General features: G+C 36.8%; 1 protein-coding gene and 1 long non-coding RNA gene across 8 annotated transcripts in view; one reads left to right on the top strand and one right to left on the bottom strand.

Moving 5' to 3' along the window:
• The window catches only part of LOC104868675, a 69415-nt gene that overhangs the window by 31414 nt on the left and 18922 nt on the right, over positions 1-19079 (top strand). For 2 of the 4 annotated variants that reach the window (XR_782070.2, XR_782072.2), the window contains exons 3-5: positions 14815-14859; positions 15909-16166; positions 18491-18531. This is a non-coding gene — a long non-coding RNA (uncharacterized LOC104868675). Of the gene's footprint in view, positions 1-14814; positions 14860-15908; positions 16167-17843; positions 17953-18490; positions 18532-19079 lie in introns of those variants that run through there. The other 2 variants (XR_782071.2, XR_782069.2) reach the window with 2 other exon arrangements.
• The window catches only part of Scfd1 (sec1 family domain containing 1), a 99983-nt gene continuing 90725 nt past the window's right edge, over positions 9822-19079 (bottom strand). For all 4 annotated transcript variants that reach the window (XM_010633549.3, XM_033765112.1, XM_010633550.3 and 1 more), the window contains 2 exons: positions 14305-14373; positions 9822-9892 (listed from right to left, as the gene is read on the bottom strand). In XM_010633549.3, coding sequence (XP_010631851.1) covers positions 9869-9892; positions 14305-14373 — 93 coding nt within the window. In that variant the 3' untranslated portion in view covers positions 9822-9868. The remainder of the gene's footprint in view (positions 9893-14304; positions 14374-19079) is intronic.

The following is a 19079-nucleotide window of genomic DNA, read 5'->3' as shown; positions in this document are numbered from 1 at the left end:
CATCTAGATATAAGCTGTAACAGTGAAGAAGCCAAGTCTGGGAATTTAAAAGCTTGGCAAGAGTTTGTGTGTTTGAAAAAATAAAGAAATATGTTAATATTGTCTCAGGGGTTTGAGGTGAAAACATTAGATTGGGAGCTGAGACAAGGGACAGAACCTTGATACCTATTAGGTCAGAGCCAGTGAAAGAACAAATATACAATGGTAACAACATAATAAATATAGAAACCCATTAAAAAACATAACTCCCAAAACAAAACAAAACAAAACAAAAAAATGGGCTGGGGATTTAGCTCAGTGGTTCGGTGGCCTGCCTTGCAAGCGCAAGGACCCAAGTTCAATCCCCGGTACCAAAAAAACAAAACAAAACAAAACAAAAAAATGGGCTGGGGATTTAGCTCAGTGGTTCGGTGGCCTGCCTTGCAAGCGCAAGGACCCAAGTTCAATCCCCGGTACCAAAAAAACAAAACAAAACAAAACAAAAAAACCCAAAAACAAAAAACAAAAAAACATAACATAACTCCACATTACCAAATAAATGAAATATACAAAAATTTAAACCTGTACGTTGTCCAATGGGAACACAGATTAGATAGTCCAATGAAACATTGTATATGTGATTCTGAAGTAGCTTCTTGCCAGAGAGTCTGAATGTTCATACCCCAGTAACTCCTTGGATCCTTCTACTGTAATACTGAAGCTAACTTGGACTCCTTTCTGACAGGTTGCCAACATTCTTGCAGAGACTAATCCAGTCCGAGTTCTTGGGTTAGGAACTCATGGTGTCCCTCTCCCTGAGTGTGATGGTAGATTTGGTAGATTTACTATCACAAAATTGTCCACAAAGTCAAAATTATTATGAGGCCTGCCCCTTTGGCCCAGCATGCCAGAGGAAACCAGTAGCAGCTTGTGACCCACTGGTAGGCCCACCCCTTCACCCCCACCATGCAAGCAATAGAAAGGGGGCCTCTCTGAGGCTCCTAGATGAAAATTGAAGCCCACTGGAAAAGTGAGGAAAATCTGCAATAAAGGCACACCACACCACCATAGTTGGTAAGTTGCAGGGACCAGCACCTCACATCAGAACCGGGTCTAACTTCAGGGGAAAGACAGCTAGAATCTGAAGTGGACACTTGCAGAGGTCAGAGATCTCAACTTGGGCCTTACAGACAGAAATCAGCCTGATCCTCAGGGGACAGCTGCTGGCTGGCTGAGACTAACTTAGATCTGACACTCCTGTCCATGCTGTTAGTTGTGTCAACAGAGGCATACCCTGAAGGAGGCCCTCTACTTCTATTTGAATTTTTTTATTTTCTTTTTAATTTTTAAATTTTTAAAAAATTTTAAGTTGAATTTATTGGTACATTTTAGGTAGACAGTACAGTTACATTCATCACTGGGATCTTGTATGGATTTTTTATTTTCAAAGTAATATTTTTCTCTTATCTTTAATCAATTAAAAGTTTTTATCTATATTTTTTCTTTTCTCAAAAATTTTTCCATTTTTCTTATCTTCTCTTTCTCCTCACTCCCTCTCTCCCACCTTGATCTTCATTATTCTCCCTTTTTGTTCCTGTTCCTATTCTAATTCAAATTTATTTTCTTACTTTTTCTCTTCTTTTCTTTTTCCTTCTCTCAATTGCCATTGGTTTTAAAAGAAAGTGATTACAGTCTCTAGCCTCCCTATTGATGTTAATTTGTTCTGTTCTTTTGTATATTTTGTTCTGTCTTTTCCTCTTCAACAGCTCCCTAGAGTTTGCGTGATCTTCCTGTGTCCTCTGACCTCATTTCCGACCTTTCTCTATCCTATCTATCTATCTATCTATCCCTACCTCTCCAACTCCTAAATCCCCATCTGGAAGGGTAAAGTTGCTATATTGAAGAGTTCATTCACTATAAACATATTTTGGGCTGGTCTTAGATTTTGATTTAGTTCATATGGTTAAAGGTGATAGATTGATAGCTACCACAAATTGTCATTTTCTAAGCTATGCTTGATGCTATTGTGTTGCTGATTGTATTACTTGGACTAAGGTGTTGTGATTGATCTATTCAGTTCTCCTCCCTGGTATGACGAAAATGAGATTACCTCAGAGTCATTAGAGACTCAAAACCTAAAGACCTGGAGGATTGAAATATTAACCCAAGAATCAAACTAAGGACAGTACCAACAACAAAAATAGAAAAGAGAAGACACTTAAATAAGACACAAATGCAGACTTCTACCTCACCAAAAGTGAACTCTGAAATGAGATGGAAAAGCCTGACAGTCAACCATCTGGACACCCTGAACCAATAAAACAGAAAGTAACAAAACAGAAAAATGAGGCTCTAGAAAAATTCAAAACAGAAATAATTTCCCAGATAACCACAGAGATGGTGAGAACAATGAAAGACAATGAGTAGAGACTCTAGAACAGAAACAGATAAAAAAATAGATGAGCTCAGGACCATGATGGAAACCATGAATGCCCAACATAGGAAGAAATGGAATCCATGAAACAGATTCAAACAGATATCCAGGAGATTAAAACTCTATAGAAAGCATTCACAGCAGAATGAACGAATGTGAAGATAGAATTTCAGAAATAGAAGATAGGATTGCGGTCAGTGACCATGAAAAGAGATGTCTTAAAAAGAGTAAGGGATCATGAGAAATAAATCCAACAACTCTTAGATGATGCAAAGAAGAATAATATAAGACTGATAGGAACCTATGAAGTAGCAGGAGGAAGTACAAATGACATAAAAAAAGTGTTTACAGAATTAACGACAAAACTTCCCAAACAGAGGGGAAGAATTTGACATACAGATAAGTGAGGTATACAGGACTCTAACTAGCCATGATAAAAAAAACCCTAGACATATAATAATTAAGATCCCAGAAACCCAACAGAAGAACAAAATACTACAAGCAGTTAGAGAAGAGAAACAAATCACATGCAAAGGAAAACCCATCAGAATCACAGCAGACTTTTCAACACAAACCCTCAAGTCAAGGAGAGCCTGGAGTGAGGTATTTCAAGTCCTAAAAGAAAATGACCTCCAAGCTAGACTGATGTATCCTGCAAAACTATCTTTCAAAATAGATGGGAAATAATATACATCCAAGACCAAGTCGAGATTATTCGTATGCCATTAAATCAGCTACAGTAGCAATAGGTTAATTCATTACAGTTGTATCTATCAGGGCTAGTTGAGATATAACATTCCATGAGACCCTGTTTTGGGTCTCCTTTTAGCTTGTAGAAGACATCCATGGTTATAGTATAACCATCATAATGACCCAAGTCTTGGACCATAGTGTGCACTAAATGTGATGGCTATCTATCCTCTACTGGAGAAAAATAGCATTCAACAGTAATTTTATAAAATTAGTTATTTAAAGCCCAGGAAGATGTGGAATGGGTTATTCCAGAGGGGGTAAAAAAAATAAAAAATAATTAAAAAGTCTTCTTTTGCCCCAGCTACTTGTGATAAGAGCTGCATATCAAGCCAACAGGAGACCACCAGCCAAATGATAATTTTTTAAGTATTGGGAAGAAAGAAACAGGAAGGGCAAAGGATCCTAATGATAGTAAGGATATCTTTATATTTAGAAAGGGGGTAAAAGGAAAAACTGGGTACAAAATTGGTAGTGAGAAATAGGGATAGGAGAAGATTCTATGACTGAAATTAGAGTAGAAGCTGGGCATGGTGGCACACACCTGTAATTCCAGCATTTGGGGGCTGAGGCAGGAGGAGCACTGTGTGTTCAAGACCAGTCTGGGCTACATAGTGAGTTCCAGATCAGTCTCAATTACATAGTGAGACCCTGTCTCAAAAACAAACAAACAAAAAAATTAGATTAGAAGTTAAGGGGAGGCAAATGAAAAGGGGGAAAGAAAAACTGAATAAGACACAAGAGAAAGAAGTCAGGCAAACAGATATAGATAAAAATGGGAGGGATATAAAGTGGCAAGGGAGGATTCCCTTACCCTTTGTAAACTATTGGGAGAAAAAAGGCAAGAGGAAGTACATGTATACAAACAGACTCATAAAAGAAAAAAAGGTAAAATAATGGACTAAATGTGGAGGGGGAATATACAGATGGAGGAAACAGCAAAGAATAAGAAAATTTAAAATAAATAAAATGAAACAAGAATACAATCTAATAAAGATTAATAAAAGGATTTTTTCTTTTGTTTTGGATGCATGGCTCTTTTCCTCAGCCTAGGGCTAAGGGTCCAGAGCTCAAGTGAGGATGTGCCTCTGTTCCTGCTGGAAGTCTAAGGTGGCAGTCCACCCCTAGAATGGGGCTGGATGTAGAGTTCTGCTTATAGTGAGACCATGGTGCCCATGTGAACTTACAATCCTGTGTAACTCAGGCTGAATTTTGCCTCTGATTGCAGGAGCTGGGCGCATGTTCAGTGGCTAGTCTGCTCTCCAACTCCTGGCCTACTCCCGTGGCTGTCTTTCCCTCATCCACTCTGGGAACTTGGCAGTGTGCAGTGTGGTTTGGAGTCAGGGGGATGCATTGGAATCCAGGTTCACTCAGCTATCCCCTAGAGTGGTGTCCCCCCAGCTCTTGGCCTGCAGTTGTGGCTGCAGGCGCTGTACCGAGGTTACTCAACTGTTGATTGTGGAAGGCCACTCTGGAAGCAGTGTCCCGTGCTTTCCTTGCTGGTTCCAACTGTGGATGAATCTTTCAGTCCCAGTGTAATTCTTGGGCTCTCTTTGAGCGAAAAACAGCTGGTGGCTAGCCAGCCAGTGTCAGCAGTGTTGCGTGGTCTCTCCTCCACAGTGTGTTCTATTTCTTCTGTGTCACTTAATCCTGTTTTCTTCTCCTCTGTTAATTCCTTTGTGGTTCCTGGGTAACCTCTACCTAACCTAGATTCTAGATCCTTTGTCCTGGAGAAGCTGAGTTCCTACCACTGACGGTGCCACCATTTTGGGACTTTCTCGATAGAACTTTTATAAAATTTACCTGGCAAAGCAGTTTCCTTTCCTATTGACCTTGATCCCAACTGAACTTTCCCGGTGCAGGAATAAATTCTGAGGAGAATCACCCTTAGGAGGTAGATTTCTGAATTAGCCAAACTGTGGGTTTGCTAGTACAGGCTTCTTGACCTGCCAGTCTGAAGAGCAGCAATATTAGGGTGGCCATGCTGGGTAACCTACTCTAGGATAGACAGGGCTAACTGGACAGTCTGAGGAAAGGCCAAGGTTTCCCCACTGACACATTTTTTTTAAAGGTTCAAAAACCTTGTAGGTCCCAGCAATGTCTTTAAAAAGTATCTACCAAATTATTTGAGTTTAAGGTATCTTGAAAAAATACTGTATTTATTGATATGGCTTTCTTTATAAATGCAAAGACATGAAGAGACCTTTTGTCTTTTGCATAGTTTTCACCCAGTATTTTCTGAATTGATGTTAAATGTAGTGCTACTCAATTCATAAGCTTAATTCTTTCCATGATTCTGATCCCAAACTGCATTGGACGAGAACTGAATCAATTCAATGGTTAGGGTCAACGTTGACCTTATGGGAAATTTGATTTAGTTCTCGTCCAGTTAGGTTTGGGACCAGAATTGTGGAAACAATCAAGTTCATTAACTGGGAGTACCACTACTGTGGTTCAGGTATTAACATTTCCATTGTTGAGGAAATGGGGACACTGCTTTACCTTCTTAGTAGCTTAGCACTTCAATTAATCTTATCTCTATGCAACATTCTTTCCTGAAGCTCTGGGCATGAACAGCTTTGGTCACTTTGAAATGACATGGCCTTTGCTTTGTAGGGAGGATGGGGTGAATGTGATCCCACCCGGTTTTCTCCACTCTGAGGTGATTCTTTACCTCCCTTCCTTTCCCTGTTGCACACATTGAATCATATACTTTCTGTTGTATGGCTTGTCAAATTCCCCTTCTCAGGGACGTCCTCAGCCAGAAATAGCCCAAAGGCATACCTGCCTTTTGGGGGGTGGTGATCTGTACCAGTTACTTCTAGGCAAAGGGTATGAAGGTCCCACATCTTCACAATTGAGAAACACTGTCTATGTTTTAGTGTTTGAGGGTCAGCTGGACCTCGGTGGTGACAGATTCTTCCTTCTCCACAGGGTGCTGACCCCAAAAGCACTCCCCACTCAGCATGGCAATCTGTCTGGATCTGCTTTCTGGGGAGTCATCTTGAGACAACTATGTTCCAGATTTCTGCCATTGATTTATTTTAAAATGTGAGCAAATTTAAAATTCATTGAAACCTTTTAAAAGTTTCAGAATGTGGTATATTTTAGTCAGCGTTCTGAATGCACTTGAAAAGAGTGCTGATTTGGGGTGGAGGGTTAAAAAGAGATTATCCCAGATTAGTCTGATAGGCCTAGTATATTCACAAAGGTTCTTAACCCATGGAAGGAGGGAGAAACAGTGTCCGAGTGATATGATGTGACAAAAACTTGACAAAAACATGGCTGGCTTACAAAATGGAAGGGTTCATAAGCCAAAGATGATTGTACCCCCTGGAAGATGGAAAAGCAGGCCGCCCTGCCCATTTTCTGGTTTAACTCCACCAAGACCCATTTTGGATTTCTGATTTCTAGAATAAGATAACAAGTTTATGGTGATTTAAGCCACCACATTTATGGTATTTTGTTACAACACTAATAGTGAATATATTGTAGATTTTGTCTTTAGAAGTTTGAAATGTGTCTTTAATCCTTCATGCGTCTACTAAACAAGTTTAATTTTTCTCATTTCTTGAACATATGGAACTGTTGTAATGTCCTCATCTAATTATAGCATCTGTGGTATATTTGGTCATGTTTAAATAGATTTTTATCCTCTTTATAGGTTCAAAATTTCTATTGCTTTGCATTTCTGATTTTAATTTCAAATTCTAATTTCACTTGTTGGGTGCTGGATATTTTTGTAAGAATATTCTATATTCTTAAGCTTTGGTTTGTGACATGGTTACTTTGGGGGCACTGCTCTTACGCTTTGTTAGGCTGGACTCCACCACTGCTCATCTAGGACTGTTTCCTCATTTTTAAGGCAAAATGTATGTGTATCTGTGTGTATTTCCATGTGAATTTTTAGTTTTTCTATTCTCTTTGGTTCCTGGCCTATGTGGCTCTGAGGATTGTTCCAATTCTTTTTTTGTTACCGGGATCAAACTCGGGACCTGGCACTTGTGAGGCATGCAGCGGAACCACTGAGCTAAATACCCAGCCCTATCCCCTCTAATTCTTGTGGGTGGTTCTTTTCCCAGCCTCAGGTAATTTCTTCCCTAGCATGCACTTAAAAGTACTCCACTGAATAAAAGGACCTTGTGCCGAGCTCCAGAGTTCTGTGTAGCTCTTTCTTCCTTACTAGTATCCCTGGAAAGCTCGTCATCTCCCTAGACACCCAGAATGGTCTCCCCAACTAAGGGAGACAGCAGTTTAGACTTGTGCTGTTGTTGTACTGCAGTCCAGGCAACCCTAGGAATCTAATTTTAGGACCATGATCTTTCTTGCAGTCTATTCTCTTAAGGACTGTTGTTTCATATATTTTATCCAATTTTAAAATTATTTTTAGTGGGAAGTAAATCTGGTTGCAACTTGCCTGAAAGCAGTGGTTCCATGGTAATTTTTTGGTGCCTGCAATACTATCAGGAATGTCCCTCTTGTCATTCTAATATTGAAGTTTTGTCTTTTCACTTTTTTTTCTTTATTAGTTCTACTAGAAGTTCATTCTTTTCTGTATTCAATTCAGGTTCACATAACAAGCTACCATAGACTGGTTGCTTAAAGAACACTTACTGTCTCTCCTTTCTGGAGGATGGAAGTCCAAGATCTGGGAGCCAACACGACCTGGCTCCTGGTGAAGCTTCTATTCCTGGCTTGCAGATGTCCACCTTCTTGCTGTTCTGTGTACATGTGGAGAAAGGCAGAGCTCTTTGAAGTTTCTTCCGCTTACTACAGGTCCCATATGATTAACACCCCACTTCTTTGCGCTCATTTAATGTTAATTACCTTCTTGGAGGCCCTATCTGTAAATACAGTTTCATGGTGGGGGGGTATAGCTTTCACATAAATTTTGAGGGGAAACAGTTCAGCCCTTAAGATTATGGTTGATTCTGTTTCATTAATTTTTGCTTATTTCACTTTTCTTTTTTCACGTTGATTTTATTATTTTTCTTATATCTCATGGTGGATACTGTATGAGTCTCTTTCTGCTACTATGATGTAATACCTCAGGCCAGGTTTTTAAAAATCAAGGAAGCTCATTTAGGACTCACAGGTTTAGACTCCACTGGCATGGTGTTGGTACTGGTACTGGCTTTGCTCTGAAGAACTCATTAGAGATGGCATCACACAGACAGGAGTGTGTGAGAAGGAACAGTCACACAGTGAGAGGGAAAGCCAGAGAGAAATTCAGGAGTGAGGCTGTCTCTTTTTAAACAATCCTCTTGTGAGAACTAAGCAGGGATCCCATAAAAAGTAACTTAGTTCCTTTCTAGGGCAGGTGTCGTCCCTCCCCTCATCAACTAGTTTTCTTAAAGGTGTACCACCTTTCAGTATCACCAGAGGATCCAGAGGTCCCCAGAAATCTCAGAATCACCAGAGAATCCAGCTTCCAACACATGAATCCTTTGGGGATAGTCCACATCCAAACCTCAGCAAATACTTAATTTTGAACCTTTAAAATTTTTCTTCTGAACCTTAATGTGTCTTCAACTCTTCATTAGTTGTATCAACACATTTTAGTATGTAGTATCTTTGTGGCTATTCATTTCAAAATATTTTCTAATTTGTAACCTAAGAGGTTATTTAAAACTATGTTTCTCTTTTCCAACACAGACTTTTGGATTGGAAATCTGTTGTTGATTTCTAACTTCAATGGGGATGTGAAGACGCTCAAAATTATTTCAATCATTTGATTTTCTTGAAGGCAAGATTAGATTTCTAAAATGTTCCATATTTACTTCAAAGAATTGTACTCCCGTAACTGTTGACTGCAGACTTACTGTAGTTAGGTAAAGTTTACTGATTATGCTTTCAAATTCTGTGCTTGTTTGGAACATATTTCCATAGAAGGAAAGCCTTTGTAACCAAGGTATATGTTTTGTTACATTTGATGTAAGGTAATCCAGTTTACAATTATTAGTGCTAAAAGACTTTAGTAACTCGATTACTTATTTGTGCCTCAATTAAAATGAGTTAATGAATGCATGATCAAAATTCTTTGTTAGTGCTGCATATGAAGAAGCTTAGAATCAAATTTAACACTTAATTTTACTATTTAGAACTTTATGGGATGAATGTTTTGTATTTGTCCATTCCAAATCTTGTTAGTTTTGTTCTGTCAACGTTAAAGGAGAAATTTTACTGAAGAACACACATGATGTGCCAGAAAGGAAAAAGATATTAGAGTAGTTTTAAAATCTCCACTTAAAATCTAGATGATATTTGTATAAGATAACCTTAAACTTTCACCAGCTTCAACCATAACCTATTATTTATTATACGAATATCAATAACCTAATGGTTATTACATTAATATTTTAATGTTACGATCAGATAGAGCAGTGATGGTGAACCTTTTAAGAGCTTTCAGTGATGACAAACAGCCCACTATGGCACACGTGCCACAGGTTTGCCATCTGTGAGGTACAGCTTAAAGGTAATTTTTCATTTGTCCATAAAACAGGAGCAAGAACAATGTCACAGTTATATTTCTGAAATGCTTTATTCTTTTGATTGGTATATTAAGTATAGAATTTCCTTAAAAATTAATAAATCTGAGTGTCACTATTAGAACATTGTTTTGGAGAGGGAAATATCTGGCTCTTTTGACTTTTTACATTTATCCAAGTTGCAAGCAGATTTTCATATTCAGGTTCTTCTGTGTTATTTCTGTCCAAGTTGTGATAGCTAAAATAAAACAAAATCACACATATAAATTTCTAAAAGAAACATATATTCAAGCATATTTGTAATTAACCTAAGGAATTCACATTTTTCACAGTAAACTTTAGGCTTCATTTTATTTACTACTTTACTAGGATAATAATTTTAATTTAATTAAAAACCCAAAACCTTGGGAAGAAATTAGTATTGGGTCCAGGGACTAGCTCAGTGGTGCTGCTGCCTGCACAAGCACAAGGTCCTAAGTCTGATCCTCAGTACAGAAAAAAACAAAAAAACAAAAAAGAAAAGAAAAGAAATTAGTATTAACTCAGTAGAAAAAAAGCAGAGAACTGTCTTAAGCAACTTTACTGTGGATAGTTTTCTTCATACATTTATATTTCTAAAACATCATGAAAAGAAAAGGCTTATTTCTGGAAGGCTGGGTAAATTATTGGTCTAACTTTTCCAGAGAAAGCAATTATAAACTTTAAATAAAATGCAAAAATCAACTATCCAGAGCAAAGGAGAATAACTGAAAGCAAAGAGACTCTGCAGGGGAGTTACACTTAGGAGGAGGAGGGCAGAGCACTGGGTGGCTGCCTGGCTCTGCAGTGCTTGCAGTTGCGAGGCAGGTGGCGGAACCACTGAGCCAAATCCACGGCCTGTGGCTCTTAAGTCTGAAAGCAGGTGAGGTGGTGTTACATTGGGGAGCTGGAACTGTGACAGAAAATCTGCAGCTTTCTTGTCTTACGAATGAGTGCAGAGTATTTAAAGCAACAAGTGGAAGGGTGGAGGACTCTTAGAAAGTAAAAGTAAAGGAGCCTTAAATTTTGTGTACAGACTTTTCCTAAATTTATCATGAAATCCTGAACCACTAAAGAATGGGTGAGACTGGAAAGTGATATTTGAGCTGTTGCTCAAAAAACATTTTGAAGTTGAAGACTAACCAAGGCAACTGATTAACAAATCTTAAATCAACACTCAAGAGAAAAGGAATTCAGTCCAAAACATAACATCTACAACGCTGAGAATGCAATGTAAAATTTGTCAATATAGGAAAAAGGAAAATGTGACTTGTTCTACACAGATACAAGTGACTGGCAGGGAGATCACCCATTTAACAAGGTTTAAAACAAGCTTAAAAGTATTTTCAATGAAGTAATGGAAAATACATTCCCAAGGAATGAAAAGATAAATATCAGCAGAGAAAAAAATAACAGTATCCTTAGGGATTTATGGGACAATATATAAATAAAATATATAGTTATGTGTTACTTAATGATAGAGATACATTCTGAGAAATTAAATGTTAGGTGATTTCATCATTACAAAACATCAGTGTGAGCTTAGACAAACCTCAGCAGTATTGCCTATGGTTATATGGTATAGCTATCGCTCCTAGGCTACAAACTTATCAAACTTATGCAGCACATTATTTACTGAATATTGTAGGCAATTGTAATAATAGCTAAGTATTTATATATCTAAAAATAGAAAAAGTACACTAAAGGTAGTATAAAAGAAATAGTATTCTGGTATAGGGTTGGCTTGCAAGACTGGCATGGGCTTGCAAGACTAAAAGTTGCTTTGGGTAAGGTTGTGAGTGTGTATGAAGGTTGAGACATTACTGTAGATTTTATAAACATTGTACATTGTAATTTTAATGAATTTATTAAGTACTATGTATTACACATAACCATATATGCTGTAATTTTACATGAATGTAACAGGTTTGTTTATGAGTAATGCATTGCATTATGATGGTTCAACATCAAGTGATAGGAATTTTTCAGTTCTGTTATAATCTTACGGAACCATAACTATGTATGATATATATATATATCATGTATATATATGGTTTGTTGTTGACCAAAACAACATAATGTGGCGCATGCATATAAATGAAGTCCAAAATGGAGAAAGAGAATCAAATATAAAAATATTTAAAGAAGTAATGACTGAAAACCTCCCCAAATTTGATGAAGATATAGAAACCTTAAGTATTCCCCAAGCAACATAAATTCACAAAAAGGCATACAAAGATACATTATAATATTGAATGAAAACCTGAATATAAGACAAAGAAATGGTATGTTACAATTATATTGAATTTGAATGACTACTGACTATCACAAAAAAAGGAAGTCAGAAGATAAAGTATCTTTAAAGTATTAAAAAACTTCACCCTGGAAGTCTTTAGAGAGAAAAAAAATAATAATAATGGTGAAATAAAGATATTTTTATATAAAAGAAAATCAGGAAAACTAGCAAATCTGAGCTTCAATAAATGCTAAAAGATGTTTTTCTGTCAACATAATAAAATCTACTAGAAGTAGAGATGAAGGGCATGGAAAATCATAAATGTCTGTGTAAAAGCAAAGGCTTTGCCTCTTTATAATATATACCGCTGTTTGAGACAAAAATGAGGATATATGTAAAATGTGTGATGATCACAGCACAATTACTGAGAGTTAAGTCCATAAAGTTGCAAGGTTTCCACACTGCAATTGCTAAATTAATAATGCAGAGATATAGCTAAAGAATCTATGGGTGAATTCTAAAGTTCTCAAAAATCCAAAGGAGGGCATGGAAGGAAGAACAGAAGAACCTCAAACAAGAGACTAAATAAAGTAAAATGATAGATTAACTCAATCAAATCAGTAATTATATTAGAGGGCAACAGACTGAAGACTCCAAATAAAGTTAATTATTTTAAGAATGATTAAGAAAATCTAAATATATACTGCCTATACGATAAACTCTTTAAAAGTTGAAAGCAAAGAAATGGAGAAAGTTATAACATGCAAACAGTAAGTGTAAGAGGCTAGAGAGGCCACAGTAATATCAGATAAAGTAGACTTCAAGACAAAGGAGATTACTAGAGGAATACTGTGCTGAATAATGTGTCCCTATGGGAGATGATGAATCATGTATGTGTACATACCTAATAATGGCTCCAAAATACAAAAAGCAGAAATTAACAGGATTAAAGGGAAAAAGAATTGCATAATCCTGGTTGGCAATTTTAATGTCACTCTTCAGCAGATTATACAGTAGATCTGCCACTGCAAAACAAATAAAACTTTCCCCCAAACCAATACAGACAAGAGAATTTGGGCAATCCTATCAGCCTGACCAAAATGATTATTTATAGAATTCTATAACCAACTTCTGCAGTTGATCATTTTTTAAGTGTACATGGACTGTTAAGCTAGAGAGATCACATGCTGGGCCATAAAAGGAATTCATTTAAAACGGTGAAATTATGTGAAGTATACTGTATGATTACAAGGAACCTAAGAATTGGGCATCTAGAAAACTGTGGAAGGTTAACAAAAGAAGACCTAAAAGTAACATGTGGGCTAAAGAATGGATCACAAAGTAAATTGCAAAATATTTCAAACTGAATAATAATTTAACATACACAAATTTGTGAATGCCAGTGAAATATCTGGAAGGAAATTAATTGCTTTAAGTGCTTATTTTAGGAAAGAACTACAGTTAATAAAGTGAGTTTCCAAGTTAGGAAGCTAGGAAAAGTTGGAATGGAAGACATAATAAAGGGTAGAAATTGATGAAATAGAAAAAGAAATTGAGAGAAGTAACAACTGATTCATTAAAAAGATGAAGAAAATTGAGATTCACTGGTTAACCTAACCAAAAAGTAAGTGCCATTTCTATGATGGTTTAAAACATAAAAAAACTAACCAATAGTGGAAAAATATCAAGACAGCGTTTGGGTAGAGACTGACTGGGAAAAAGCTATAAGAGAGCTTTATGGGGAGAAGAAACACTTTTGATAGAGGTTTGGAGTACTCAAGAAACTACATCTGGCAAGACAAAGTACACTTAAGAATTTATTTATTTTATTATAAGTTTAATCTCCAACAGAGGGATTAAACACAAGAAATGAACTTTAATGATATTGGCATTGTTGGCTACAATATATTTTGAAATTAAGTTGGAGCAATTAATAGATTGTGATACCACAGAACACTAAAGACAATTTGCAGTGAACACTTGCACATTTCCCATGAACTCTTCTGTATGCTTGAAACTTTCACCAAATTAAACTGATTAAAAAATACATACCCTCAGCTACTGCCATCAACTTTCAAGATGAATATAATGTTAGTGTATCAGTTGAGAACATACTATTGCCCAATAAAATTACATATATAATGTGTGGCAAAGTGAAGACATGTGAACAATATACAAGGAAATGCTAAATTCAGTCTTGCTTAAATGACTTCACTAACCAACTTTAAAGTACTGTGATAAGGAAAATGTTAGATGGAAAAGCTTTCAACAGCTGTATGGCTTTTGGTTTTAGCTGTTTTGGATGAATAAAGGCTCCTCCTCCCCTCTTTAGAAAACTATACACAACTATACACTTGAATTACGTCAAAAGAACAAATTGGAAAGGTGTACTTTACCTGTCTCATGAATTGTGTAGCATTGAAAAGCTCACTGCAGCCATACAAAATGTGTTTGCCTTGCTTCCCCTGCAAAAGTCAAGAGACAAAACTCAGATCCAAGTAACAAGAACTGTTTTCAATGATCCTAACCTGCTAGGACTTTTTTTGTTTTGGGGGGGCTACTCTTAAAGGTCTTTTTATTTTTTTGGGTGGTGGATTTTGGTGTACATGTATATTTTTAAATTACATGAAACAAAGTCGGGAAACAGGCATAAAATGCCTTTTTCTTCAAAAATTAATACATTTTGACATACTATTGAGGCTATTATATAAAAGGAATGTGAGAATTGTCACATTTCACATAGGCAATAATTAATTACCTAAAAAATCTTAGACCAATATTCTTCCAATGAAGGCTGTGTGCTACTTGAAGACAGTTATTAGGCTGTCATTTCAATCTTGTATAACACAGTATATGTGAATATATCCCATTTCATACTGTAACTGTATGAATGTTATTTCTGACAGAACGCTGGAACCCAATGACAAGTCAAGCTTCTGCACTAGAATTTGGTAAGTCCTTTACGCTGAAATTCTTTATTTGTAAGCTTTAAGGAAAATTCAGGAGGCAAGGTTTCACTCTGTAGTTCAGAGTGACCTTGAACTCACTGTGTAACCCAGGCTGGCCTCAAACTTGTGATCCTCTTGCCTCAGCCTTAAATGCAGGGATTATAGATTTGCGCCAACATGCCTAGCTGAGTATTCTTTTATAAGTATATATTATTCCATAAAGTAATTTGATAATTCATCAAGAATATAAGAATGATGGCTTCATAACACGAGACATTTCTCTGATTATAAAATGAATAAACATCACAGATTGAAAAAAATGTCTTGAGAATAAAATATGAGCCACATTTAAAAGATGAGGTGGTATTGCAACAACTACACAGTCATATGATTGGAATTCTTGAGGCCACAGCATGTACTCCCATGAACCATTAATCAAGGTGAAGATTGTGGTACATATAAGAAATCACAGAAGCCTTAGTGGGGTCAAAAACTTGTAGGACAGCTTCCAGGATCTTATCTCCGTAGCACAGGATGCATTTCATTTTCAGCTGGATACAGTGGTCTAAGGAGACCCCTAGTCTTATTCAAGGAGAAGTCTCTTATACCTCTCTGGTCACGGAGGCAAAAAGAAAGTTACATGCTATCCTCAACAGCAAAAACCAAGAGGACATGACAGAAAACTGGCTAAGTATCAACTTTACATGTTTATTAAAACTAGTGTAAGTTTCCCCCGATCTATCTTGGACCTCAGTATAGAGCTAGATTCATTATTAGTAAGTACATTTCACTCAGGTTTGGCCAAATGTCAGCACCATGTTTCCTTAATTTTTACAGGTAAGCAATAGGCCAAGGATTCCAACAGACCAGCTGAGATTAATCCTCTATTGCACAGGGGCCAGTGATTTAGCTCAGTGGTTCCACCACCTGCCTCATAAGTGTAAGGTGCTGAGTTTGATCCCCGGTATATTAAAAAAAAAAAAAAAAAAAAAAAAAAAATCGGCTGGATTTCTATGCACTTGTGCTATGTTTTGAGTGTGTCCCTCACACAGGTTCCTAGGCTGGAAGCTTGGTGCCCAGTGGTCAAGTCACTGGTGGCACTGGCCTTGGGAGAAACTAATGTGATTTTCCTGGGGAGTCCAGTCAGTTTCTGTGAGAGCAACCTTGGACCCTGAATCTCCTGCTTCCTGTCTCACCACACAACTATCACTTACACGTGTTCCTTATGATGCCATCCATCATGCTTTGACAAGTTGAACAGATGGGGCCAAATGGTCCTGGACATTCAAGCCTCCATAACTATGAGCAAGGTAAAATTTTTTCCTTTATAAAGTAACTAGCCTCAGGCATTTGTTATAGCAACAGAAAACTGACTGAATAACACCTGCAATGAACATTCCAAAAATTACCCTCACAATAGTATAAAAAATACACAGGGATGAATTTAATGAAAGAACTGCAAAACTTATACTCTGAAAAGTACAAAATGTTGTTGAAAGAAAGAGGATACAGATTAATGCAAAAATATCCATGTTCATGGATCAGTATTAACAAGAAAACATTTTCCAAAATGACCTACGGATTCAATGCAATTCTTCTAAGAATACCAACTTATGTCTTTGCAAAAATTGACACTGACTCTAAAATTCATACAGAATTACAAGGACCCCCAAAAGGCAAAAGACTCTTCAGAAGTAATAAAGTAGGAAGACCCACATGTTCTGATTTAAAAATTTACTATGAAACAGTAATAACCAATACACAGTATAGTACCGGCACATGGATAGACCTACGATAGAACAATGGAATAGAACTGAGAGTGCAGAAATAAACCCACACCTGTATGGTGAACTGATTTTCAACAGGGTTGCCTTTTCAATAAGATTGTTAAGACTATTCGATTGGGAAAGAATAATCTTTTCAACACATGTTGCTGAAAGAAGTAGATGGCCATTTATGAAATGATGCAATGGGGACTCTGTACTACATACAAAAATTAACCCAGATGACCTAAATATAAGAGCCAGAATTATAAAATCTTTAGGGGTAAATGTTTATGTCCTCGGAGTTGGCATAGATACCTGACTATGTTAGGTAAAACACCAAAATTTGTAACAGTGAAAGGGAAAAAAACCACATTTCACCAAAACAAACTTTTGAGTTTAAAAAAAAACAGGGAAATGAGAGAGAATGTGTACAAATTGTATGTTTGATAATGGACTTATATAAGGAATTCTTACACGTCAATAGAAAGGCAAAATAGCCTATGTAGAAATGGATGAAAGAGCTGGGTGTGATGATACATAATCCCACACTCAGGAGGCCAAGGCAGGAGGAGCGCAGTGATTTTGAGGCCAGTTAGAACAACAAAACAAAAAAAAGGAAGAAGATTCTGAACAGACATTTCTCTAAAAAAGTTTACAAATGCCAATATGTAGGTGAAAAGATGTAAATCAAAGTGTCGAAGTAAGAACTCTCAAACTGCTGGTGGGAATGTAAAATGGTGCAGCTGCTTTGGAAAACAGTCAAAGAATGATTTCTTCCCAATCAACATTTTGGTATATGAACGAAAACTGATTTTGCGGGGAAAGGTTAAAAAAAAAAATCCATAATTCCAATTTATTTAATAATGACCTTAATCTAAAATGCAATGTAATTACTGTTTGGTATAATCCTGCTATCACGGATGTGAAAGACAAAATATATTAGGAAACTGAATAAAATTCCCACAAGATGTTCTTCTGATGGAAGGTGACTGACCAGACAGACTAAATTTAAGTAATAACTAACTATAACACTCAATGTACTTCACAAAATTCAATTTTCTGTGGCAAAATAATAGTTGTCAAACTTGTGCACAATAAAGAATAAAGATGTCACCGTGATATCTGGTAAACTGCAGTATTTAAATTATATTTATGCTTCAGTTGCTACATAATTAGTATTCTGATGTTTATTCTTCTTGTTTTTCTATCTTATAAATACAGTAAATGATGCTGAAAAAGAAGACTGGCAAATGATTAAAACATTTAACCAAGTGTGGGAGTGTATGAAATTAGTGTTTCTGTCACAGCCCTGTATTTAACCCTGGGAACCCTTGGCCAAACCTAAGCACAATGTACTCAAGAGCTATTATCATAGTTCTGTGTTTATTATTATTATTAAATTTTTTTTTTTTGGTTTTTTGAGACAGAACTCACTATGTAGCCTAGGCTGGTCTCAAACTCACAATGCTCCTCCTGCCTCAGCCTCCCAAGTGCTGGGATTACAGGCGTAGCATACTCCACCATGCCTGGCTCTATAGTTCTGTGTTTAGAATTGAAATACTGGGGGGCAACTTACACTAGCTTGTCAGCATTGTTTACAGAGACAGTTTGCACCTGGCTGCTATCATGTTTTCTTGGTTTCTGCTTTGGAGCCTGAACATGTAGCCTCATTGTGACTATGGCACCAGAAGGGTATTAAAAAAACCCTTTCTTACAAAAGACACCATGGTATCTTACATATATACTGATGGTTCATGATCCAAAGATGAAGTATGTCTTGTGCCACTGAAAGGATCCTGGGAATTGTACTAATTAGTTTTGGAAATCTGTGATGCTTGCCTGTATTTTTTTTTTTCTTTCTTTCTCAGATTCTACCAAAATCTCTACTAAAGCCTTACGTGACTGTGAGGTGAGAATGTGAAAAGCATTATTTAATGTTAAGTGAATAAATGAAGATTACAAAATGTGATTCTTACAAGCTAATTCTGCAGCTCCTACATTTTAAATGCATTTGTTTATCAAATTATGCTCTGTTCTTCATTCATTTTTTGGTACTGGGGATCTGAACCTAGAACCTCAAATATGATAGGTAAATCCTTTACCATTTCAGCTATACCTCTCCTACCTTTTAAAATTTTTTCAAATTTTGAGACAGTCTTGCTAAATTGTGCAGACTTGTCTGGAACTTGTGATCCTCTTGATTTAGCCTGTGTAGTAAGAATTGCAGGCATGTGCCACCACACCCAATTTCCTTCTTATGTTTTGGTTACATTTTTTGTTTTCCCTGACTGGCTACAAACTCCTGGGCTCACGTGATCCTACCTGAGCCTCCAAGTATCTGGGACTACAGGCACATGTACCATGTTTGGTCTATATACCTGAGTTTTAAATTGCCACATAGAGGGGCTGGGGATTTAGCTCAGTGGTTCTTCTACCTGCTTCACAAGCACAAGGTTC

This window comes from Fukomys damarensis, unplaced genomic scaffold (genome assembly GCF_012274545.1).
Source record: "Fukomys damarensis isolate Sample0158 unplaced genomic scaffold, DMR_v1.0_HiC HiC_scaffold_17, whole genome shotgun sequence".
NCBI lineage: Eukaryota > Metazoa > Chordata > Mammalia > Rodentia > Bathyergidae > Fukomys > Fukomys damarensis.
This window is presented reverse-complemented; position numbering and strand designations above follow the sequence as displayed.